The sequence below is a fragment of the Thamnophis sirtalis genome, unplaced genomic scaffold, assembly GCF_051295495.1.
Source record: "Thamnophis sirtalis isolate CommonGarterSnake01/CBP01778 unplaced genomic scaffold, rThaSir2_p1.2 scaffold_5, whole genome shotgun sequence".
Classification (NCBI taxonomy): domain Eukaryota; kingdom Metazoa; phylum Chordata; class Lepidosauria; order Squamata; family Natricidae; genus Thamnophis; species Thamnophis sirtalis.
The window spans coordinates 14,576,137-14,598,491 of NW_028261385.1; the positions used below are offsets into that span (position 1 = coordinate 14,576,137).

Consider the following 22,355-nt stretch of genomic DNA (forward strand, 5'->3'; position numbering starts at 1 on the left):
TTGTTAAGTGAATCACTGGAGTTGTTAAGTGAATAGAATATAGTTCTTTATTGGTCAAGACAAGAAATTTGTCTTTGGTGCATATGCTTTCAGTGTACATAAGGTGAATAAAATTACATTCATCAAGAATAAAAAGATACAAAAAGATAGTCAAGGTTACTAATAAACTATCAAATTGTACTAGGAAACAATAAAAACAATATAAATTGAAAGATATAAGCAACATGGTTATAGTTATAACTGGGGAGAGATAGATACTAGGAAGGAAGAGGAGAACAATAGTAATACATTCTTGGTAAATTATTGACAGTATTGTGGGAATGAGTTGTTAAGCAGAGTGACTCAACTGTCCTTGTGTCTACATGTCTTGGTGTGCAGTGCCCTATAGGGTCGTTTTGAGGGTAGAAGTTGAAACAACTTAATCCAGGATGTGATGGGTCTGTGGATATTTTCACAGCCCTCTTTTTGACTCGTGCAGTATCTAGGTCCTCAATGGAATCATGTGATTATTATTGACTTTCTTGATTTTGCTGGTCACAAAAGGTGATTCCATTACCCTTATATGCTGCAGCCATCATAATTGTATCCTGGTTGCCAAGTGCCAAAATTTTGATCATACGACCATGGCAATGCTTTAATTGTAAGTGCAAGGACAGATTGCAAGTCACTTTTTTCACTGTGTTGTTGTAACTTTGATCATTAAACTAATGGTTGTAGATGTTCTTTTAATTATAACCTCCTTTTTAGTTTTTTTGGTTTTTTTAATACGGTCCTTTTAGTTTTTTTATACAGTTCTTGGTGTAATAATTACTGTATAGCTTTGTATTAGTAGTTCTGAACTGTAGACATTTTCCCATCACTTATTACATTAGATTAATTGCATCACAATGATTATTTCTTTATGCTGGTCAACTTTGAAAGCATTTCATAACGACATTAATTTAAAAATAGCCTTTTTAGACAGCTGCAATTTAAGTGTCTCAGTGAAGAAAATAAAATTGATGTTAAAATACAGTTAAAAACCACCCTTTGGCCTCCATCTCAATCAAAACTCTTCAGTCTATCTAGCAGTACCAGAATGGGCATCAAGAAAGTTAAGATGACACTTACAACAAAGCTTCACTCCTTGTGTATATATAGTACATTGAAGAATAGAATGGAATGAACGGAACAGAACAGAACAGAATATAATTCTTTATTGGCAAAGTGTGATTGGACCCACAAGGAATTTGTCTCTGGTGCATAAGCTCTCATTGTACATAAAAGCTTCATCACTTATCATTTAAAAGCTTAAGTGATAAATTATGATTATAGTCATCATAAACATACATTCATCATAAATCATAAGATACAACGCTTAGTGATAGAATCAACATAAATTGTACTAGGAAACTAAACAAAACAATATAAATCGTAAAGATACAAGCAAATTATAGTCATAAATAGAAAAGGAGATAGGTAATAGGAAAGATGAGAGGAAGAATATTAATGCAGTCTTACTAAATAGTTTGACAGTGCTGTGGGAATTAGTTATTTAGCAGAATGATGGCATGGAGGAATAACTCCTTGGGTCTAGTTGCTCTGATTGCAGTGCCCTATGGCGTTGTTTTGAGGGTAGAAGTTGAAACAATTTATGTCCAGGATATGAGGGCAGGGGTGGGTTTCAAAATTTTTTACTACCTATTCTGTGGGCATGGCTTGGTGGTCATGTGACCGGGTTGGCGTGGCCAACTTGTAAAATGTGGTGAAACTCATTTAAAAATGCTCTTGCTTAGCAACCAAAATGTTGGCTCAGAAACTCTGGCATTTGAAGCACGCAAGTCTTAAGGCTGTCAAGTTACAAGACCCCTGCACCCCTAACCCTTTACAAAAAACCCCAAAAAACCTAAAACTTTATTTTTTAAAGCATTTTGCACCCGGGGAAAGTCTGAACAAGGCACACCAAGCCACACACCACCTCCACTGACTTTGAAGACTTTCTCTCACGCTGCCAAAACCCCTCGCCATTCTCACCTGTGGTTGTCCCTTCAACCTCCCACCCATGGAGGATGTGCAATAGTCCTCCTGGAGGGGCAGTCAAGAGGCACTTTCCCCCACCCCCCAAATAGTGTGTAGGCTGAGGAAAGGGAGAGGGGAGAGGGGAGCTCCTCTTTTTTCTGTGGGGCAGAAGGAGGTGAGGCAGCCTCAGGTGCCATCCGGGGATAGCCGCTCAGAGGCGTTGCTTCTCGGCCTGAAACAAACTGACAGTGAGGAAGGAGTCTCTGCTGGCTGCAACAGCAGCAGAAGCAGCAGATGCGGCTAAAACACAATCCCGGACAGTCAGTTCTGGCTCACCTTTCCCCAAGCATGTCCCGTTGCTGCTAGCGCCACTTTTGGTTAATCTAGCTCAGCAGCAATGGCAAGAAGCGGCTGCCAGCGATGCTGTCAGCAATGGCAAGAGCCCCGTCCCCGAGCCAGATTCACCAAAAGCAGTGCCAGAAGCAATGGGACATGCTCAGGGAAGGGAGAGCCAGAACTGACTGCCCAGGATTGTGCTTCAGCCATTGCTGCTGCTGCTGCCTGCTGCAGCCACCAGAAACTCCTTCCTTGCTGTCGCTTTGCTTCGGGCTGAGAAGTGATGCCTCTGAGGGGCTGTCCCCGGATGGTATCTGACGCCACCTCACTGCGGCTCTTGGAGGAAGGAAGCAGGGATGTGGGCCGGCGCCGCTTTCCCAGCCAGCCACCCAGCTAAGCAGGGCAGGTGGGGCTGCAGCCGGCAGGTGTGGTGGTGGCGAGCGGTAAGGGAAGCGAGTGCCAGCCAGAAATCCTGCCTCCTTCCTCTCTTAGGACAGCCGGGAAGAAATCAGGGGGAGAGAGGGAGGAGAAAGCCATCCTTAGCAGAAGCTCCACTTTAGAGCTGAGGTGGCACAATGGTTAGGGTGCAGTACTGCAGGCCACTTCAGCTGACTGTTATCTGCAGTTCAGCGGTTCTAATCTCACCGGCTCAAGGTTGACTCAGCCTTCCATCCTTCCGAGGTGGGTGAAATGAGGACTCAGACTGTGGGGGCGATATGCTGACTCTGTAAACCATTTAGAGAGGGCTGAAAGCCCTATGAAGCGGTATATAAGTCAAACTGCTATTGCTATTGCTATTTTTCCTCCCTCTCTCCCCCTGATTTCTCCCCACGACAAGTAAGGCAGCTCTCAAAGGGAACAAAGCACGGGCACTTCTTCCAACAGCCAAGGCCTCCGCTCCTCTTCCTTCCTTGGCTGTTTCTTTCTTTCGCCAGTATGAGGGCGTGGCCAGGCTGCCATTGTTACTGGTCCTATCCAATACACCAGACTTTCACTACCTCTCCTGCAGTGACGTGCAAGCAGGGGAAGCAGGGCCTCACCACTGTCATCATGTAAAAGGCTGAGGTAGTTGCTGCCAGAGTCACAGTGGATGACTCTGTTTAGTGCTTAACTGTTTAAAAAAGCCTCTTTAAAAAGTGCTCTCTGCAGGAGGAGGCGAGAGAACCACGTGCCTCTTTTAGTCTATCTTTATGATCACTTGAGCAGAGTTAAGCAAGGGTTAAAAGGTGAAAAATTCCTTATGTAGATGAGGCACGTGGTTCTCTCTCCTCCTCCTGCAGAGGGCACTTTTTTTAGAGGCTTTTTTTAAAAACACTTAAGCAGAGTCATCCATTGGAGGCTCTGGCAGCAGCTAACCCAGCCTGACCTCAGTAGCTCTTGCCTTTTTCCTTTTACATTTTTACATTTTCATCATGGCAGACAAGAGCAGAGTTGAAATTCTCTGTGACACAGCTGGAAAAGTTATGTGGGTCGGAGAGAGGAATTCAAAATTATTGTAATTTGTAAGTAATTGTAATTTGTATTATTGTAAGTAATTTTTGTGTGTGTGTGTGTGTGTGTGTGTGTGTTTTACCCGCTTCTGCTGGTGCGCGGGCTGGCACTTTATTTTTTATTTTTTAAAGCCATGCCGCCCTTTAAAGTCCTGCAGTCCTTCTCGAAAGCCCTGCCACCACGTCCACCATAGAACGGGATGTGCCCACTTTATGGCAGACGCGGAGCCAGGACTTTAAAGCCCTGCCGCCGTGTCCGCCATAGAGCGGGATGTGTCCCAGTCTATGGCGGACACGACGGCAGGGCTTCAGCGGGACTTTCGGAAAGGGCTGCAGGGCTTTAAAGTCCCGGCGACGCATCCACCATAGAGTGGGATGCGTCCCGCTCTATGGCAGACGCGGTGGCAGGGCTTTGGTGGGGCTTTCTGAAAGCCCACCAAAGCCCCGGCGCTGCAGACATAGGGCGGCAGACATGGGTCGGCTTTTGCCCACTTGCCTCGCCGGCCATAAACCTCACCGCACGTCACTGCTCTCCTAGCGTACTGTACCCTACCAGGAAAAAAACCACCTCTGTCTGAGGGGTCTGTGGATACTTTCACAGCCCTCTTTTTGACTCATGCAGTATACATGTCCTCAGTATCTCAATGTATAAAGAAGCAGGAGAGGAACACGGTGGCTCATGTGGTTAGAACAATGGCTTGAAATCAGCAAGCTCATGTTCAATACTGGAGTGTTGCTGTGAGGTGGGGTGAGGTCCCGTACTTTGCTCCAGCTCCTGCTTAGTGGTGATGTCACTGGCTATTTTTTTCAACCCAGAAGCACCTTAGTGCCTCCAACACGAGTATGATATGAAGGAGCAATATATCCATCACCCGGTTGTAATTGCACTATATCAGTTAGATGGGCAGCATAGAAATTTAATAAGATAAATAAATATTTTCTCTTTCTGTGCACATCATTGAAACTAGCTTAAATTATCTCATGCATAACATAGGTTTGACCAGCGACCAGTTGTGACCACAGCTATTAAAAATCCAAAAATCCTCTGGCATTTTTGCCCGGAAGCAACCTGATACAAAGGGATTCTAGAGTTCTCCACTAGTACGAGACATGTCAATTTTTTCATTTATGTAACTCTGCTGTGAACTGAGTCATACTGTGCCTGGACCAATCGCCTAGATAGGTAAGGTTAAACCATCTGAGATGCCAGCTTAAATGCAGTGGATGCAAAAATAGAAACCTTTCTTTATACGCTTCAAAAAAAAAAGACTAGCAAGTTAGCAAAGAAATATAAATAAGCCTAAGACTTATTTAGACTTCATAAAAACCAACAATTGTTGAGCATTCCTGTGCAGCATGAAATAATGCAATGTTTAGACACTTCTTGGCAATTCTCTCTTAGCTTCTCCTGTCATTAAAGTGGTAAACTAATGTTCAGATGCTGCTTCTTTGGTTTATTTAGCAGTATGTTCAAAACAGGATCTCTAGATTCGTCCCATTTTAGCAGGCTAGAAATAGCTTTCAACCCTCTTATTAAACAGAAATAAGTTAGGATTCTCCTTATGGCATCACACTCTGATGTTCTTTTGGACCTCAAAGCGTATGATCAGAGGTGGTATTCAGCCAGTATTCTGGTGAACCGATAGTGGAAATTTTGAGTATTCTCTACCTCCCGACTCCCAATTGGGTCTTCTTTTGTTGCCCTGCACAGGAGAATGGAACTGAAAAGCAGGTTAGTTGGGTGGGAAGGGAATGGGGATTTTGCAGTATCCTTCACCTGCCATGGCCACCAAACCACACCTACCAAGCCATGACCACAGAACCGGTAGTACAAAATGTTAATCCCACCACTTCCTATAATCACTTGTCAATAGCCATGTTGGCTCATTGATCAGATGTGAGTTTTTCTAAAATATCTGGAGGACAATAAGTTGACATACCTCCAAAGTGAATGTATTTCTCAGAGAGGGAAAAGTAGGAACCAGTGATCAGAGTTCAACTGTACTTTGCAAACAGAACAGATTTTTGTTTTAGGATTTAGGGACACCAACTCTGTTATTCTATATTCTATGTAAAATGAATTGGACATTAATTTGTCCAGGATGGTATAAGGATTCCTGCTTTGGACTAGAAGACATCCAAGGGTTCCTTCCAGTCCTATGATTCTATATTTCAGTGTGTTGGTTGAAACAGATCTATTTTCAAACTGTACAAGCAGAATTTTTCCTTGTTTTTTTTTGTCACAGAGAAATTCTTATTGCTGGTACAAATTTAGTGGTGACTCTTTCACAACTACATTGATTTCTGTTGGAGTTTAGTCTTATGGGGATCAACTTCTATTTGTCTTCCCGCACAGAAGTAAGGCAAGCTTTAGGACTAGCTGTTGTGAAAAATCAGACACTCCAATGATGTGAATCCCTTTGGGCTTATGTACCACGCTGTATATCAGATTTGTTGAAAATTTCTTGTTTGTAGCATCAGCAATAGCTACAAGAGTTGAGCCTTCAAATAAAAAAAAAGATATCAAACAGAGGGGGAGGAGGTTGGAGGTCTTCTAGTCCAAACCCCTGCTTAGACAGGAAACCCTACAGCATTTCAGACAAATGGTTATCCAACATCTTCTTAAAAACTTTCAGTGTTGGAACATTCTCAACTTCTGGATGCAAGTTGTTCCATGTTGTTGTTTGCAAATGCTTAGCTCCATCTGGTCACCTGGACTCTACTATCCCAAATTAAGGGATTACAGGTTTATAAACAAGAAGGAGGTTTATCTTTCACTATTGTTTTTTTTTTTTCCCCACTGCCCTCCATTCAGTCGAGCTCCATTCAGTCCAGCTACATCTTTCAAATTTTTCTTTCCTGATCTCTAACTTCCATTTATTTGAAATGTCAATCAGCAGAATTCTCTTTTCTGTTGTTAGAACAGATTTCTAGACTAACTGCATATTCCACTGGCCCGTTAACATAAAATTAATATACGTACAAGGGGGTGAAAAAAATAATTTTAGAGATGAAATAGAATGGGAAAAATCAATTGACTTTGAAGGTGGATGGGGAGAAGAATGTATCTGATTAATCTTTTAAAAAGGATTTGGAGAAATTAATGAATGCAATAAATTCATACATGTTGGTTGGGGAGATCCATTGATTTTAATAATGGTTTGTGGAACAGCTCATTTCAGGTAGATGGGCTTTGGAATTAAATCATTTAAAAAACATTAAGAAGTCTATTTGTTTCCAAGTGGATTCTACAGTTTTAATATGGCTACCACTCTAGGAGGCTACTAAGCATGTTTGGCTCTAAAAGCTTAGAACCAGTTTGATGAAGATTAGAGCCAGTTTGGTGTAGTGGTTAAAATGTTGGCCTAGAAACCAGGAGACTGTGAGTTCTAGTCCCACCTTAGGCATGAAAGCTAGCTTGGATGGTTTTGGTCCAGCCACTCTCTTTCAGTTCTATCCACCTCATAGGGTTGTTGTAATGGGGAAAATAGAAGGAGAAAAGATGTCTTCAGTTATTTACATAGTAATAAAAGTAGGATTGAATGATAGAGGGCAAAAGAAGAAGGGGACGACAGAGAATGAGGTGGCTGGATGGAATCACTGAATCAGTTGGCATGAGTTTACATGGACTCCGGTGGATGGTAGAGGACAGGAAGGCCTGGAGGAATGTTGTCCATGGAGTCACAATGGGTCGGATATGACTTTGCAACTAACAGCAACAACAACCAAAACAACAATAAAGGGTGGGGGGGAAATCTAGTTAATTTAATTTTTATATTAATTTGTGAATATATTTAACATGTATCGGCCAGGTCCTCTGTTATCAAAGCTATTTTTCATTTCCCCAATTTTTTCCAAATCTTCTGCAATGGGGAGCAATATATACTGCACTTTGGGGGCTGTGAGATGGATAAAGATGCTTTGTTTTAACAAACATTGGAATGAAGTTTCCCCTTGAAGCTACTTCACAATGCAAAGCAGTGCAATCCTTCTGCTTAAAGCAAAGGAATCATGTTGCTTCACCTCACTCTACTTTGGAGTCCCTGTCATCTTCCTCTTCTTACACAAAAGAGCAGATAGCTGAGAGGGACTTTCTCAGTGAACATTGCAACACAGCTTCCGTGAGCACTGGAGGATTATCCACAGTCAGGGGTGGGCTTCAAAAATTTCAGCAACAGGTTCTCTGCCCAGTTGCTGGGTGGGCGTGGCCATGGTGAGCATGTCCTAGTCAGCCTCTTGCACCACAGGGGAGGGCTGTTTCTACCTTCCCCAGGCTCTGGAGGCTTTCCTAGAGCTTCTGGGAGGGCAAAACCTGCCTCCCCTGGGCTCTGGAGGCCCTCCAGAGGCTGGAAACGGGCTTCAGACTTTTGGAACTTCTAGAAGGCCTGTTTTTCCCCTCTCTGAGCCTCCGTGCAAGCCTTGCACTTACCTCACATCCAAAACAGGCCATGTGGAGACTCCTGGGTGGGGTGGGTGAGGGCGGGCGGGGCCAGCCAAAGGCCAGATTTGGAAGTTCTCTGAACCGGCCATAATGTTAGCTGCAGGCTCTCCCGAACCCGGGCGAACCTGTAGCAACCCACCCCTGTCCACAATGTGTTTGAAGAACTCTTTATTTTTCACCAGAACTCCTGCAAAAAGTGGGTGGCTTTGGCATTTCAGATCAGGAAGCATCTCAGTGGTAGAAGAAGAAAGTTGAAAAGACTTTACTCCCACCACACTTCTCTCAGAGAGCTAAAAACTATGCCCGTCTCTTTCTACAGAGGCCTGCTTCATAAAATCCTAACCCAATAACTTGTAATGTCTGCGTTCCTGAGTACAAACAACTATCCACAGGGTATTTGCATTAGCATTTCTGGCAATGCAACAGCAAGATATGTCGATCTTTATTTTCCAGTGCTTTGTAACTTTCTGAAAACTCTAGGGTTCCTTCTGTATAACTGGCAGCACAGAGGGCTGTGTCATAAATACATTTGGTATTCTGAGATCCGAATGCCTTTCAGATTAGGTTGGACATTTTTTGCAATTTTTTCCTTTGGGTTTCTCTTTCTCCACCTAACACTTATTTCTGATCTGTATTTGGTCAGTTTATTGCTTTATTTCCTAACATATACACACCACATTTTTCAAAAAGGTTTGGTTGAATGTTACATCTTATAATCAAAATCATTGAACTTGGAATGCAGATTAGGATAGTTTGAAGAATTTACAATGTTAAAAGAGTTTGAGTTTCTTGAAAATCTGTCTAAGTGTCTTCCAAATGCCTTAGCAGTTATCAGAAACAGATTTAAAGATTAATCTAGTGGGTCAGTGGGTGGGTAGGGACAGAAAGTAGGTGTTGGCCAGGAAAGCTAATGTCTCACAATCTTCTTTAATGATGATATTTGCTCTTAAATTCTTGAACTGTTTAGATAGATAGATAGATAGATAGATAGATAGATAGATAGATAGATAGATGATAGATAGATAGATAGATAGATAGATAGATGATAGATAGATGATAGATAGATAGATAGATAGATAGATAGATAGATAGATAGATAGATAGATAGATAGATAGATAGATAGATGATAGATAGATGATAGATGATAGATAGATAGATAGATAGATAGATAGATAGATAGATAGATGATAGATAGATGATAGATAGATAGATAGATAGATAGATAGATAGATAGATAGATAGATAGATAGATAGATAGATAGATAGATAGATTGATTTAGGGGCCACCTGATTCTCTCGGTGGCTCATCTATTAAAACAATAACAAATGCAATATAAACTATACAAGATCAACAGTCATTAAGTTAATGTAATTAGGTAACAAAAGAGAACATATTGAGAAAATTACTATCTTTTTCTATTGAATTTAGGGCTCAAGCATCAAATATTGGTCAAAGAGTAAGGAAAAAGTAAATAAATATATTTTATATAACACGAGAGCATTCTATACCAAGGGTGTTCAAACTCGATTTCATTGAGGATCTCATCAGGTTTGTGTTTGACCTCGGGAAACGAGGGTGGACGTGGCCATCTCAACATCACACATGTCGGGGGAGCCTGTAGTTGCTTCAGCACTCTGCCAGTCAAAATGGGCTCCCAAGATCTGCTTTCGGCTGTGATGGCTTCCTGCAACCCTCAGCTAGCATAAACAGAGGTCGGGAGAGCTGCCCATGGCCCTCTCGAGCTCTGTTTTCAGCTGCAACAGCATTCCGCAACCCTCTGCCAATGGAAATAGAGCTCAGGAGGGCCGCACACAGCCCTCCTGAGCTCTGTTTTTTCTGAAAGAGGCAATGCAGGCTGTCATTTGTTGTTTCAAGGGTGTTCCTGTGGGCCACATCTCACCACCCCATAGGTTGGATCTGCCCCCCGCCCAGGCCTTTTGACACCCCTAATCTACACAGGCATTTTTGTTATTGTTGTTATTTGTGAAGTCATGTCCGACCCATTGCGACTGCATGGACAATGTTCCTCAAGACCTTCCTGTCCTCTACCATTGCCCTAAAGTCCATTTAAGCTCACGCCGACTGCTTTAGTGACTCCATCCAGCCACTTCATTCTCATCCTTCTTCTTTTACCCTCAGTCTTTAGGCTCTTCTCCAGGGAGTCCTTCCTTCTCATGAGGTGGCCAAAGTATTTGAGTTTCATCTTCAGGATCTGACCTTCTAAAGAGCAGTCAGGGTTGGTCTCCTCTAGGACTGAGTGGTTTGATCACCTTGCAGTCCAAGGGATTCACAGGAGTCTTCTCCAGCACCATAGTTCAAAGGCCTCAAATCTTTGGTGCTCAGCCTTTCTTATGGTCCAACTTTCACAACCATACATTGCAGCTGGGAAAACCATAGCCTTGACTATACGCACTTTTGTTGGCAGGGTGATGTCTCTGCTTTTTAGTATGCTGTTTAGATTTGCCATAGCTCCCCTCCCCAGGAGCAAACGTCTTTTAATTTCTTGTCTACAGTCACCATCTGCGGTGATCTTGGAACATTGACACTATCATTCCGAAGTTTCCTCTGTTCCAAAATCTTGGCTTCCTCTGCTTTATTCTCTATAACTTTGCAAAAATCAGGCCTAACAAAAACAGAGAATCAGAGATGGGGTGGTAAATATTTAAAGGGAAGTGGAACTGAGGGATTGAGGCTTCATCATTGCGCAGATGATCTCATGATATCCTTTGTGCAATGACATGTGGCTTTTGGGTGGACATTTCATGTTTTATAGCAATAGCAGTAGACTTATATACCGCTTCATAGGGCTTTCAGCCCTCTCTAAGCGGTTTACAGAGAGTCAGCATATTGCCCCCAACAATCTGGGTCCTCATTTTACCCACCTCGGAAGGATGGAAGGCTGAGTCAACCCTGAGCCGGTGAGATTTGAACCGCTGAACTGCTGATCTAGCAGTAGCCTGCAGTGCTGCATTTAACCACTGCGCCACCTCGGCTCATTTCTGGAACTGGGAGGCTTATACCTTCACAAGGTTCTAAATCATCCATTATTTCCAGCAGAATTTATTTAAAACATGAGTTGCAGAGAGGTGCATTGCAATCTTGAAGACTGGATTGAATCTGTTCTGTTTCTCCATGCACTAAATTAAAAAAAAAAGGAAGATGCTTCCATTGGTATCAATTCTGCTTTAATGACAAATTGTCAAAGAACACAAATGAGGTTAAAATTTAAATTAACCTGGATTAAGTCCTCCTGAGAGGCAAGATTATGTTTTGAAATCATCTCAGCCAGGGTGGCTGCATAAGATGGAAGGGAACCATTTCCTAAGCAGAATCTTGCTGTGTATCTAAACAGCAAGGGAAATTAACCGCTTTGGTGAACACTAGACTGATAGGAGGTTAATGCTGAGCTAATGCAGTATTTAAAAAAATGAAAACTGCTAATATGATTAAGAGTAACTTAATAGGATTAAAAGATTCTTCAAAATGGGATGTGTTCTTAAGATGGGCTTTAGGTCTACTTTGCATTACTCTGGCTGAATGTTGCACCTGCTCCAACGAAGAAGACAAGCAAAGCATCCCGGACTGAAATTGCACTGTGCCAGAGGTGGTATTCTGCCACTTCAGACTGGTAGACCTGATTCAGTAGCAGAATTTGTGGGTGGGCTCTACGGCATCCCATTTAGGCCTTTTTTTAGCCAAAGCACATGTATGGAAGGCTGAGCACATGTGCAGATACGCACACTTGCATTTGTGAACCAGTAGGGAAGGTAAGTGAATAGCACCCCTGCAGTGTGTCTTTTGCTTTAAACCATGTCATGAAATTTTATGGAAAGGGGAGAGGAAACCTTCGAAAGTAGTTTCAAAGGAAATGAAAAGACTTGTGGCTTCTTACATTCACCTTTGTTGAGAGTTGGCCAAGAGGCATGTTTGAGAAGACACACCAACTACAGTGACGTCATAATAAGGAATCCATTGGAGTGGGCAACTATGTTATTGTTGTTCAGTCACTAAGTTGTGTCCAACTCTTTGAGACTCATGGACCATAGGATGTCAGGCTCCCCTGTCCTCCCCTATACCCTGGAGTTTGTGCAGATTTGTGTTCATTGCGTCGATGGCATTATTTCACCATCTCATCCTCTGCCACCCCCTTCTCCTTTTGCCTTCAATTGGGCAACTATAGCAAATTATTCCAATTTCATTTAAAATCATATTTTATTCCAATTTCATTTAAAATCATATTTTATTCCAATTTCATTTTAACTTGTATTTTATCCAGTTCCATTTTAAATTGTTTTTTATCAGATTTTAGTAATAATCTGTGTCTGGAACTCTGCACTTTGCTATGGCCCAAGAGCTAAAGTAAAGTAAAATAAAGTGTAAACTAAAGAGTAAAAAGTAAAGAGTAAAGTAATGAGTAAAGAGTAGAGTAAAGTAAAGTACATACATACATTTTCTTTCCTAGCAGTATCCTGATCAACTAACTACATATCTGTAGGGACATGTTCTGTGTTCCTATATGACTCTCTCAGCATTCCATATCTGCTGCCAATACATTGCATCTTTATATCACATGTATTCTCTCAGGACATGCTACTATTGTTTTGGTCCTTCACATCCCCTGCCAATATTTGGGGAGCACTGAAAGCACTCTGTATTTTCATATGCTTCTGTCCTCACTCCAGGCATCTTGGCATTGTCCTCTATCATCTCTAGTCCTCTGTTACCACATAAGACACTCCAATCATATTCCATATGAGGAGGGGAGGGATCCTTGATGGTGTCTGAGCTTGGAGGTTTTCTTGAAGACGTTGCAAGTGTTTCTGGTTAATCTATGGCATGCCTTGGCTTCCTCAAACCTTTTCTGCAGCTTTGGGGGTCTTCAGCTATCTTCTTGCAGTGGACGGTGATCACCACCATACTCTATTCATTTCTTACAGAATGGAATGGAATGGAATGGAATAGAATAGAATAGAATAGAATAGAATTCTTTATTGGCCAAGTATGATTGGACAGACAAGGAATCTGTCTTGGGTCCATAGACAGAAAAATCTTTGAAAGATACCGAGGGAAGGATGATAGCACTTTAGCTATGATGTATCATCTTCTTGGAGGTCCTCAGTCTATCCATCCATATGTTTAGTGGTCTGTGAAAGGTTTTCCATTCAAGTTTAGAAGTAAGGCAATTACTTTCAAAAGAAGACAAAGCCCACTTTAAGCAGACTTCTGCCTAACCTGTCCTTTAGGTATGGTCTGCTAAATTGAATTAATTTGTTTTCTCTAGATATTGAAATACATCCAAGCATCTAATTGTATTAATTAATGTCTGTCTCTCTGTCTGTCCGTTGGTATATCCTGTCTGTCTGTCTGTCTGTCTGTCTGTCTGTCTGTCTGTCTGTCTGTCTATCTATCTATCTATCTATCTATCTATCTATCTATCTATCTATCTATCTATCTATCTATCATCTTTCTATCTATCTATCTATCTATCTATCTATCTATCTATCTATCTATCTATCTATCTATCTATCTATCTATCTGGCTTTCTAGCTATCATCATTATCCATCATTATCTGTCTAGCTATCTATGCACAACTTACATATCACTATTATTTCCAAATATTCCAGTATTATTTAGCTAACAAAATTATTTGGTGAGGTACAAATATTATTTTTTTCCTACTTGGCATCTCATGATCCATCAAGGCTCATTTGCACTTTATAAAAGAAGCTGCTAAAATGAGTTCTTTTACTTGTGGATGTCATTCAGGAATGGGTAATGGGGATTAATGAGTAGGGTAGGGTGGGTAGGGTTTGAGTTTGTAGAAAAGAAGCTGTTGGCTTTTATGGACCCCCTTCTCTCTAATGACCCATAACAATGAAAACATTAATTGGACTTCTTTTACCAAAGGACAGGAGAAAGTGGTCAGCCATGTTGCTATAGAAACAACTCCCTTTCCTTTCCCTTTTATGTACAATTATGGGAAGGGACCTTGTGCAAATTCATTCCTTGCAAATCACGTTCTTAGCCGAAAAGTTAATTGTGGAAATTTTGTGAATAAATCTATGCATTCATCTCCATGCATACCAAATGATTTCTGCTCAGTCAGTGTGGATGCAGTGAGCACCAGTACGATGAATAATTCTGGGAGAATGATCTGATCACCCTCGAGTGTTATGAATGAATAACTGCTCCGGTTATTCATCAGGCCATTTTTTTTAAAAAAAAAAGTAGGCTTCTTTTTCTGGCAGTGAACATGCCATCCATCTCATTAGTAATATTAACCAAATGTATCAATGTAGGACATAAAAGTAATTACAAAATATGGGGGTAGAGAATCATTGAGCAGTATTGTAAAATAAGTAATATTGATTCATTTGGCATTTAAATAATAGGATTAATCATCCTCAGCATGTCCAGGATTATAAATTGAAATGAAATATGGAATTTCATATCAAGGATGTCAGTCTCTCAAGCTTATGCTTTCTCCACTTTGAGACTGTCCCAAGTATTTCAGCAAAAATCCATCCAAAACAACTCACAGAGACATAACATGTAAGGTGTCGAGCTCGATTTTGACATATGTGTAACCATTTTATTTAGCTCTCTATTATAAATTTCTTTTCTTTCTCTTTACTATGTAAGGAGGTTTTTCGGACTCGCCATATTCTTAAGGTGGGGGGAAGGAGCAAATCGATAGTGAGGATTGTTTTGGCTAGGTGACCTTCTTTCCCTTGGGAATAGAAGCTGTTCCTGGTAAGAATGGAAGATGGAGTTTGAAGACACCAGCAATGTGGACTGAGTGTTTATTGGAAAATGTGCCACTTGAGGGGTGTTTCTAACCTACTGTTATGCCTGCAAACCATCTTTTCTTTTGGATTTCAGGCCTGCCACACTTTCTACTGTCTACTTTCTATTGTGGGAAAATGGGAGGGGGGATTATACAGAGTTGGGTGATATGTAGCCATAATAACATTCTTCTTAGAAAGCCAACGTCATCTTTATCTCTGCACCTGGCCAGAATTGGATGGGTGGAATCTGTCATCGTGGCAGTTGAGGATTGGACCATGTGATGGACTTGTGGGTGTTGGTCAGAAGCTTGAACTTTCAACTCGGTGGGAAAACCTGGAAGCTTTCAGATTTGGGTTTTCTCAGATGTGTCAACATGGCTCTTTTAATAAATTGGAACTTTGAGGAAACTTTTGCCTTGGACTCTAATTTAATTTTGGAATCTATTTGGAACCCTGACATGCATTCACCAAAGGAAAAAGGCCTCCTACTTTCCTAATTGAAACAACTCAAGTCATCTTAAACTCATAGAATAGAATATGATAATAGAATAGAATAGAATAGGATAGAATAGAATAGAATTCTTTATTGGCCAAGTGTATTGGACACACAAGGAATTTGTCTTTGGTGGATAGGCTCTCAGTGTACTTAAAGAAAAATAAGATAGAATACATTCATCAAGAATCATAAGATACAACACTTAGTGATAGTCATAGGTTACTAATAAGCAATCAAATCATACTAGGAAACAAATAAAACAATATAAATTATAAAGATACGAGCAACATGGTTATAGTCATAAGTGGGAAGAGATAGATACTAGGAAAGAGGTACTAGGAAGGAAGAGAAGAAGAATAGTAATACATTCTTAGTAAATAGTTTGACAGTGTTGTGGGAATTAGTTGTTTAGCAGAGTGATGGCATTCGGGGGGGAAACTGTCCTTGTGCCATGTTGTTCTGGGGTGCAGTGCTCTATAGCATCGTTTTGAGGGTAGAAGGTGAAACAATTTATATCTTGGATGTGAGGGATCAATAGATCCATGCCTCTTTTGATTCTTCAGACCAATGCTGCAGAAGGGGATGACTTCAGCTTTCAACCCAGACACTGACCAAATTGTTTCAGGATTGAAGGGAGGGGGTTCTTGAACTCCATTTTGGTATAGGTAGCACTCATCCAATCCTCTGGCCACAGTGAAGTCATAACTTGCCTTAAACTGAACCACCCGAAATGAATAATATGGGGTACCAAAGTTACATGGAGCCCCAGTTCCCTGTTATCATTCTTTCTAATGTTCTTTTCTCTTTTACTTTCCTCTTGATACTGTGCTTTACTCTGTCTCCTTTTTTCCAAATAGCATGGTGGACTAGCTAGCAACAGGATAAATTGCTCTTGCCAAGGATCTTAATTATGTTTTTACAAAAGTCTTTTGAAGGCCATACAAGCTGAAGCCAAGAGCCAAAATGGCCCTGGGATTGCACGCAGCACCTGCTGTAGGTCTCGGGTTTAATATTTTGCCACTGGCAGTTTTGACAAAGAAAAACTCTGCTTGAATTCTACAACTGCCAATCATTGTGACCAAGACTGGGCTAGAGGCTCCAGTGGTTTGACTTATACTTTCCTTTGTCCAGCACCCTTCTTTAATTGGAAATGTGCTGTTAAAATTTCATTCCTAGTATGAAAGGAAAAGATTTAGCCACTTCCATGAAGACTGATTGTGTAACACCAAAAAAATGTTGAATTATTAATTTGAAAGCCAGTCAAGATTTTTAACTCCCCATCAGCTGAAAGTGAGAACTGATTTGAATCAATAGTTCAGACAACTCTCAATAAGTAGCATGGATATGAAGAAAACTGGTAGCTAAGAGAATGAATAATTTAATTAGGCTTCTAGCTTATGTCCAACCCAATAACACTAAGCTAGTAGATTTCTTCTTTATGGATGAGGGTCAGCATTATCTGGAGAAAGAAAAAAGAAGGATTTGTTTACAAGGATTTGGAAATAATCCATAAATATGTTTTTCTTGGTTGTTCTCAGCTAGTTTTGCTTCAATACTCTTCTAAATTTCTAACATTCCTCCATCCATCCTTCCTTCCTTCCTTCCCTCCCTCCCTCCCTTTTCTTTCTTCTCTGTACAATAAGAGCGGTAATTAAAGGCATTGGACTAAAACATGAGAATCATCATCGATTCTCATGTGTTAGCCAACAACGCACAACAAAGAATGCTCCTGCTTCGACTAAGAAAATTCAGACTGCCCCAGGAGTTGTTTATACAATTCTACAGAGTAATTTTCAAGTTTGTCATCTGTATTTTGATAACTGTCTGGTTTGGTACAGTAACCAAACAGACTGGTACAGGCATCAATAGATAGTTAGTACTGCAGGGCGGGGGGGCAATTGAAACCAGTCTGTCTTCCACTGAGGAGCTGTATATTGCACAGGTCAGAAAGAGGGCTGAAAAAATATCTTCAGACCCCTCACATCCTGAACATACATTGTTTCAACTCTTCCCCTCAGAATGCCACTATAGGGGTTTGCATGCCAAACATCTGGACACAAGGACATTTTCCCCCTCCTGTCATCATTCTGCTGAACCCCTAAATCTCACACTCTTTTAATGTCTAAATATATGTACTCATGTTGTATAGTAGTAATAGTAGTATCCTTTTCATCTTCTCTACTACTCCCTCTTATTGGTATCATAATTATTACTACTTTGTTGCTTTGCATATCAAATAATTCTATTTTATTCTATTGTGAGTTCTAGTCCTGCCTTAGATCCAAATCCAGCTGGGAAGCATTGAACTAGTCTGTCTCAATCAGCCTTAGAAAGGATGCAATGGCAAACCAGTTTTGAACACAAAACTTCAGGATCTTATCCATATAGCTACCAGAGGTCAAAACTTAACTTGAAGGAAATTATATACATATACATACGTACATGTATATGTGCTGTATATATTGTACACTGTGTGCATATACAAGTGTATTTGTGTGTGTTACAACATTGCTAATATGTTACTTATATATTATTACCAAAGTTAAGTGCTTTAAAACATTCATTGTACCACTTCAAGAAAGTATTTTGTGTAATTATTTTGAAATAGTAGCTGAAGTGATTATTTATAGTTATGTTATACTTGAGATGTTTTTTTCTTTCTTGCCACGTGATGAAACTTTATAAAATGTAGTTTTAAGAATGTCTATAGCAGCAAAGAGAAATGCTGAGTCCAATTAGTTGAGAATTGAACAACTTGATTTCTAAATATAGATATGTATCTTTAATGATATTTTTTTTTCGTAAGGAGAATTGTTTTTTTCTGTATGTGGTGGTGAAATGCATAGCTCCTGCAATCAAGTCAAGCAAATCCACTTTATTTTACCAACTGAGCAGCTGAGAAACTCTCAGCAGTAACAAGATGGATTTGTTTTTAATGAATATTTTGAGTAGGTCTCCTATCACCAAGAAACTGGCAGGGGTGATTATTCAATAGCCAGGCATAGCAGTGAGCAACAGTTTAAGATGTGTGCTGTTCCAGTGATGTATCCCATGTGCGATGGCAAGTTGTATCTCAGAATGTGGTTGCAAGGTGGATGGTTGAGATGCTCATTGCTTTTCCCAGCCAAATGTATATAGCTATTCACTCTTAGAGCAATAAATGTGCTCGGGGATTGGTCACCTTACAGTTTGCTGCCAAATTATAATTGCTAATTCCAAAGTCCAAACCAGTAGCATTTCACCCCTGAAAGTGGTTTTTTATATAGCATCATTTGATTTAAACACAGTTTTAATGAGTTGCCCTTCACAACCCATTGTTGTTGTTGTCCTTGACCGTCTGCCTTTTTGAAACACAACTGCTTCCATAAGGACAAATATTGGTCTTAATTTTAAAAACATGGTTGATGGAGGGGCGTATATGTAGCTCAGATTTGAAATGAGAGCAGGGGTGAAATCAACTTACCTTTTCTACTGGTTCACAAATGTGAGTGCCCGCCTCTGCGCATGCGCAGAACATCAAAAAAGGATGTGATGATGTCTGGGCAGGTGGACGGAGCCTGCTACTGAGCATGCCTGCAAAAGTAAGTAGAACAGCAAGAGAGAGAATCCGCTGTGCCACGCGATTTAGATTAGCTAGAAAGCAGGAAATCCTGCTTTCTAGCTAATATAAATCGTGCATCACAGCTGATCGTCGGAAATATTGGTTTGCCTGATCCGGTAGCATTTTTTTACTACCCATTCAGACAAACCGATAGCATTTTTTTACTACCAGTTCAAGTGAATTGGTCCAAACCAGTAGCATTTCACCCCGAATGAGAGGTCCTTAGTACTCCCTGAGTTTGGTTGTTTTCTTGCAGACGTTTCATTAACCAAAGTAGGTAACATCATCAGTGCTAGATTAGTTCATTACCTAATCTGACAATGAGATGCCTGCAAAAAAACAGCCAAGTTCAGAGAGCACCAGGGACCTCCTCACTAAAAAGAACTTATCTATTTTTGCCAGGATTCATAAGGAAGGGGTCAATGATAAAAACAGAAAGGGGGAAAATGAAATCAGAGAACTGTGTGATGACCTTTTAATGTTCTCTGGTGATATCTTCAGAATTCTGACTGAGTCTAGTTGAGGCTACTTTTCTCATGAAAGTTGCAACAGGTAGTTCTGAACTTAAACACCTTATGATCTACCAAGTAAACTAGAATCGATTGGATATGATCAGGGGTTAAATAAAATGGGCAGAAAAAATTAGTTTCCTACCGTTTCCAGTAGCTCAGCAGTTATTTATTGCTCCTCCAAATGAACCTGGGAAGAAATGAACAATTTTATTTCCTTTCCTTTTTTTGTTAATAGGACTGGAAATATGATTGAAAATTAATTTTGAACATTGGATATTATATGAGTGAGAAATGTATGGATCATTCTGAGATTTTCTTAAGATTTTACTTTTTTCTGGCATGCAGTTGTTGTTTTTAATGTATTTGGTTATTTATTTCTTCACTGATTATACAAAATTGATTGATTGATTTGCTTATTTGCTTACTTATTAGCTTAATTATTTATTTCATTAGATTTTAGATGCCCTCCAAGGCCACTATGCAAAGAACAATGATATAGAAAACAATACATACAGCATAATATCAGTAATCATAATCAGTGGATGGTGAAAAAATGTAGCCTAGTTTCCAATCTCTTAAAACAGTTTCACTCTTGGGGAGCTTCAAAGCTTCTCTCTCCAGATTCTCAAATTCTTAATTCACAGACCATAACATAAGGTGGCTTAACCAAAGGCTCCTCAAAAAAGCCAAGATCCATCTTAATCAATATAGCACTTAAATACATTTGTATCGCTCATTTGAACGAAATCAAGGAAAATCATGTTAAGTATGCATATTTGATTTGGCAAGCAGGCTTATGATGATCGCCCAACTCTGCTTCACTTTGTTAACTCTGATGATGTTATATTTGCTTCATTTACAGAACCAAGTTCCCATTATGTCATATCTCTGAAGGCGTTTAACAATGCTGGGGAAGGAGTGCCTCTTTATGAGAGCGCCACCACCAGATCACTGACAGGTGAGTTGGAAGGGATGCTGTCTTTATCTTACTTTGTTTACCCACCCCTCTCTCTTACAGCAACACATACGATTGGATAAAGTAAGTTTATTTCTTTTAGTGGCGATGATGTCATCCCAAGTGCTAGGATAGGGATGGTACCAGTCTGGGAGATCAGTCTCAGAGACATTACAGTTGACTTAATAACTGCAAGTGAAGGAAGGAATTGATCTCACTAAAACAATGGTGACAGCATGTTGAGACTCTAGAAAGAGTGCAAAGAAGAGCAAAAAAGATGATCAGGAGACTGAAGGCTAAAACATATGAGGAACGGTTGCAGGAACTGGGTACGTCTAGTCTAGGGAAAAGGACTACGGATGAAATGACAGCAGTGTTCCAATATTTGAGGGGCTGCCACAAAGAAGAGGGAGTCAAACTACCCTCCAAAGCACCTGAAGGCAGGGCAAGAAGCAATGGATGGAAACTAATCAAGCAGACCTAGAAGTAAGGAGAAATTTCCTAACAGTGAGAACGATAAACCAGTGGAGCGACTTGCCTCCAGAATTATAAATGCTGCAACTCTGTAGGTCTTTAAGAAGAGAAACATTTGTCTGAGATAGTATAAGGTTTCCTGCTTGAGCAGGAGGTTGGGTTAGAAGGCCTCCAAGATCTCTTCTTTTTGCTGCTCTGTTACTTGAGTTATTGTGCCTGAGATGACTTTTTCACACATTCTCATCACAAAACATCGAAAACCAAACACGGACATCCCAGGTATAAGGCACTAAGCCAGTGTTGCTTAGCCTAAATTTATTGAATTAAGACAAACCACAGTTTTCTGCGTTCACACAAGTCAAAACTAAGCCAATCCACATCATCGCTTAAAAAGGATGTGTGAAATCTGGCTACCTGTGCATATCACGTGTCTTTGTGACAGGAAATGGAGCTGTCTAGTTTAAGTACCAGGTCTGTTACATGCATATTCTACAATTTTTTGATGCTGAATTTAGTGATGCTGAATTTAGTGATGCTGAATTTAGTGATGCTGAAAACAGTTTAAAATGCAAGGTTCAGTATGTTGTTACCCTTCCTTTATCTCCTCTCCCAAAATTCCCTAAAGGCTTAGGAAATTTCAGGTAACCATAGGAGGCCCTTGATTTACGGCCACATTGGGACCAGAATTTCTGTCGCTAAGCAATGCAATTGTTAAATGAGTCATGCTTGATTTTGTGACATTTTTTAGCCAAGATTGTTAAGCAAATCGCAGCAGTTGATAAGTGAATCATGCAGTCACTAAGCAAATCCAGCTTTCCCCAGTGACTTGTTGGACGTTGGCTGCAAAATAGCAATTATGTGTCCCTAGGTCACTGAAACCATTGCCAAACACCCAAATGTCGATCCTGTGCTCGTCAGAATGCTGCAATAATTTTAAGTGTGAGGAAAGGTCATAAGCCACTTTCTTCACTAACATTGTAACTTCGAACAATTGATTAATGAATGGTTATGTATTGAGAACTGCCTGTAGTTAGTCTGTACTTTCCAGGGAACAATCATGGGAAGTCAGCCATCTCATCTCTGTCCTCCTGTACCTCTTCCTCAAGGCAGAATGAAAATCCTATTATCTTTCCCTGAATCAAATTCTCCCATAGGTTGCCAATGGGATACTCCTAAGAAGCCACATTGGCAATTGGGCCAGAAGTTCCCAAAGGAGTCCATGTACTGGTGGTGGGATTCAAATAATTTAACAACTGGTTCT

General features: G+C 40.5%; 1 protein-coding gene across 1 annotated transcript in view; it reads left to right on the forward strand.

Annotated features, from left to right (window-relative positions):
- The window catches only part of DCC (DCC netrin 1 receptor), a 734,614-nt gene that overhangs the window by 546,163 nt on the left and 166,096 nt on the right, over positions 1-22,355 (forward strand). The window contains exon 16 of the mRNA XM_087715396.1: positions 20,528-20,623. Within this exon, the coding sequence (XP_087571522.1) occupies positions 20,528-20,623 (96 nt within the window). The remainder of the gene's footprint in view (positions 1-20,527; positions 20,624-22,355) is intronic.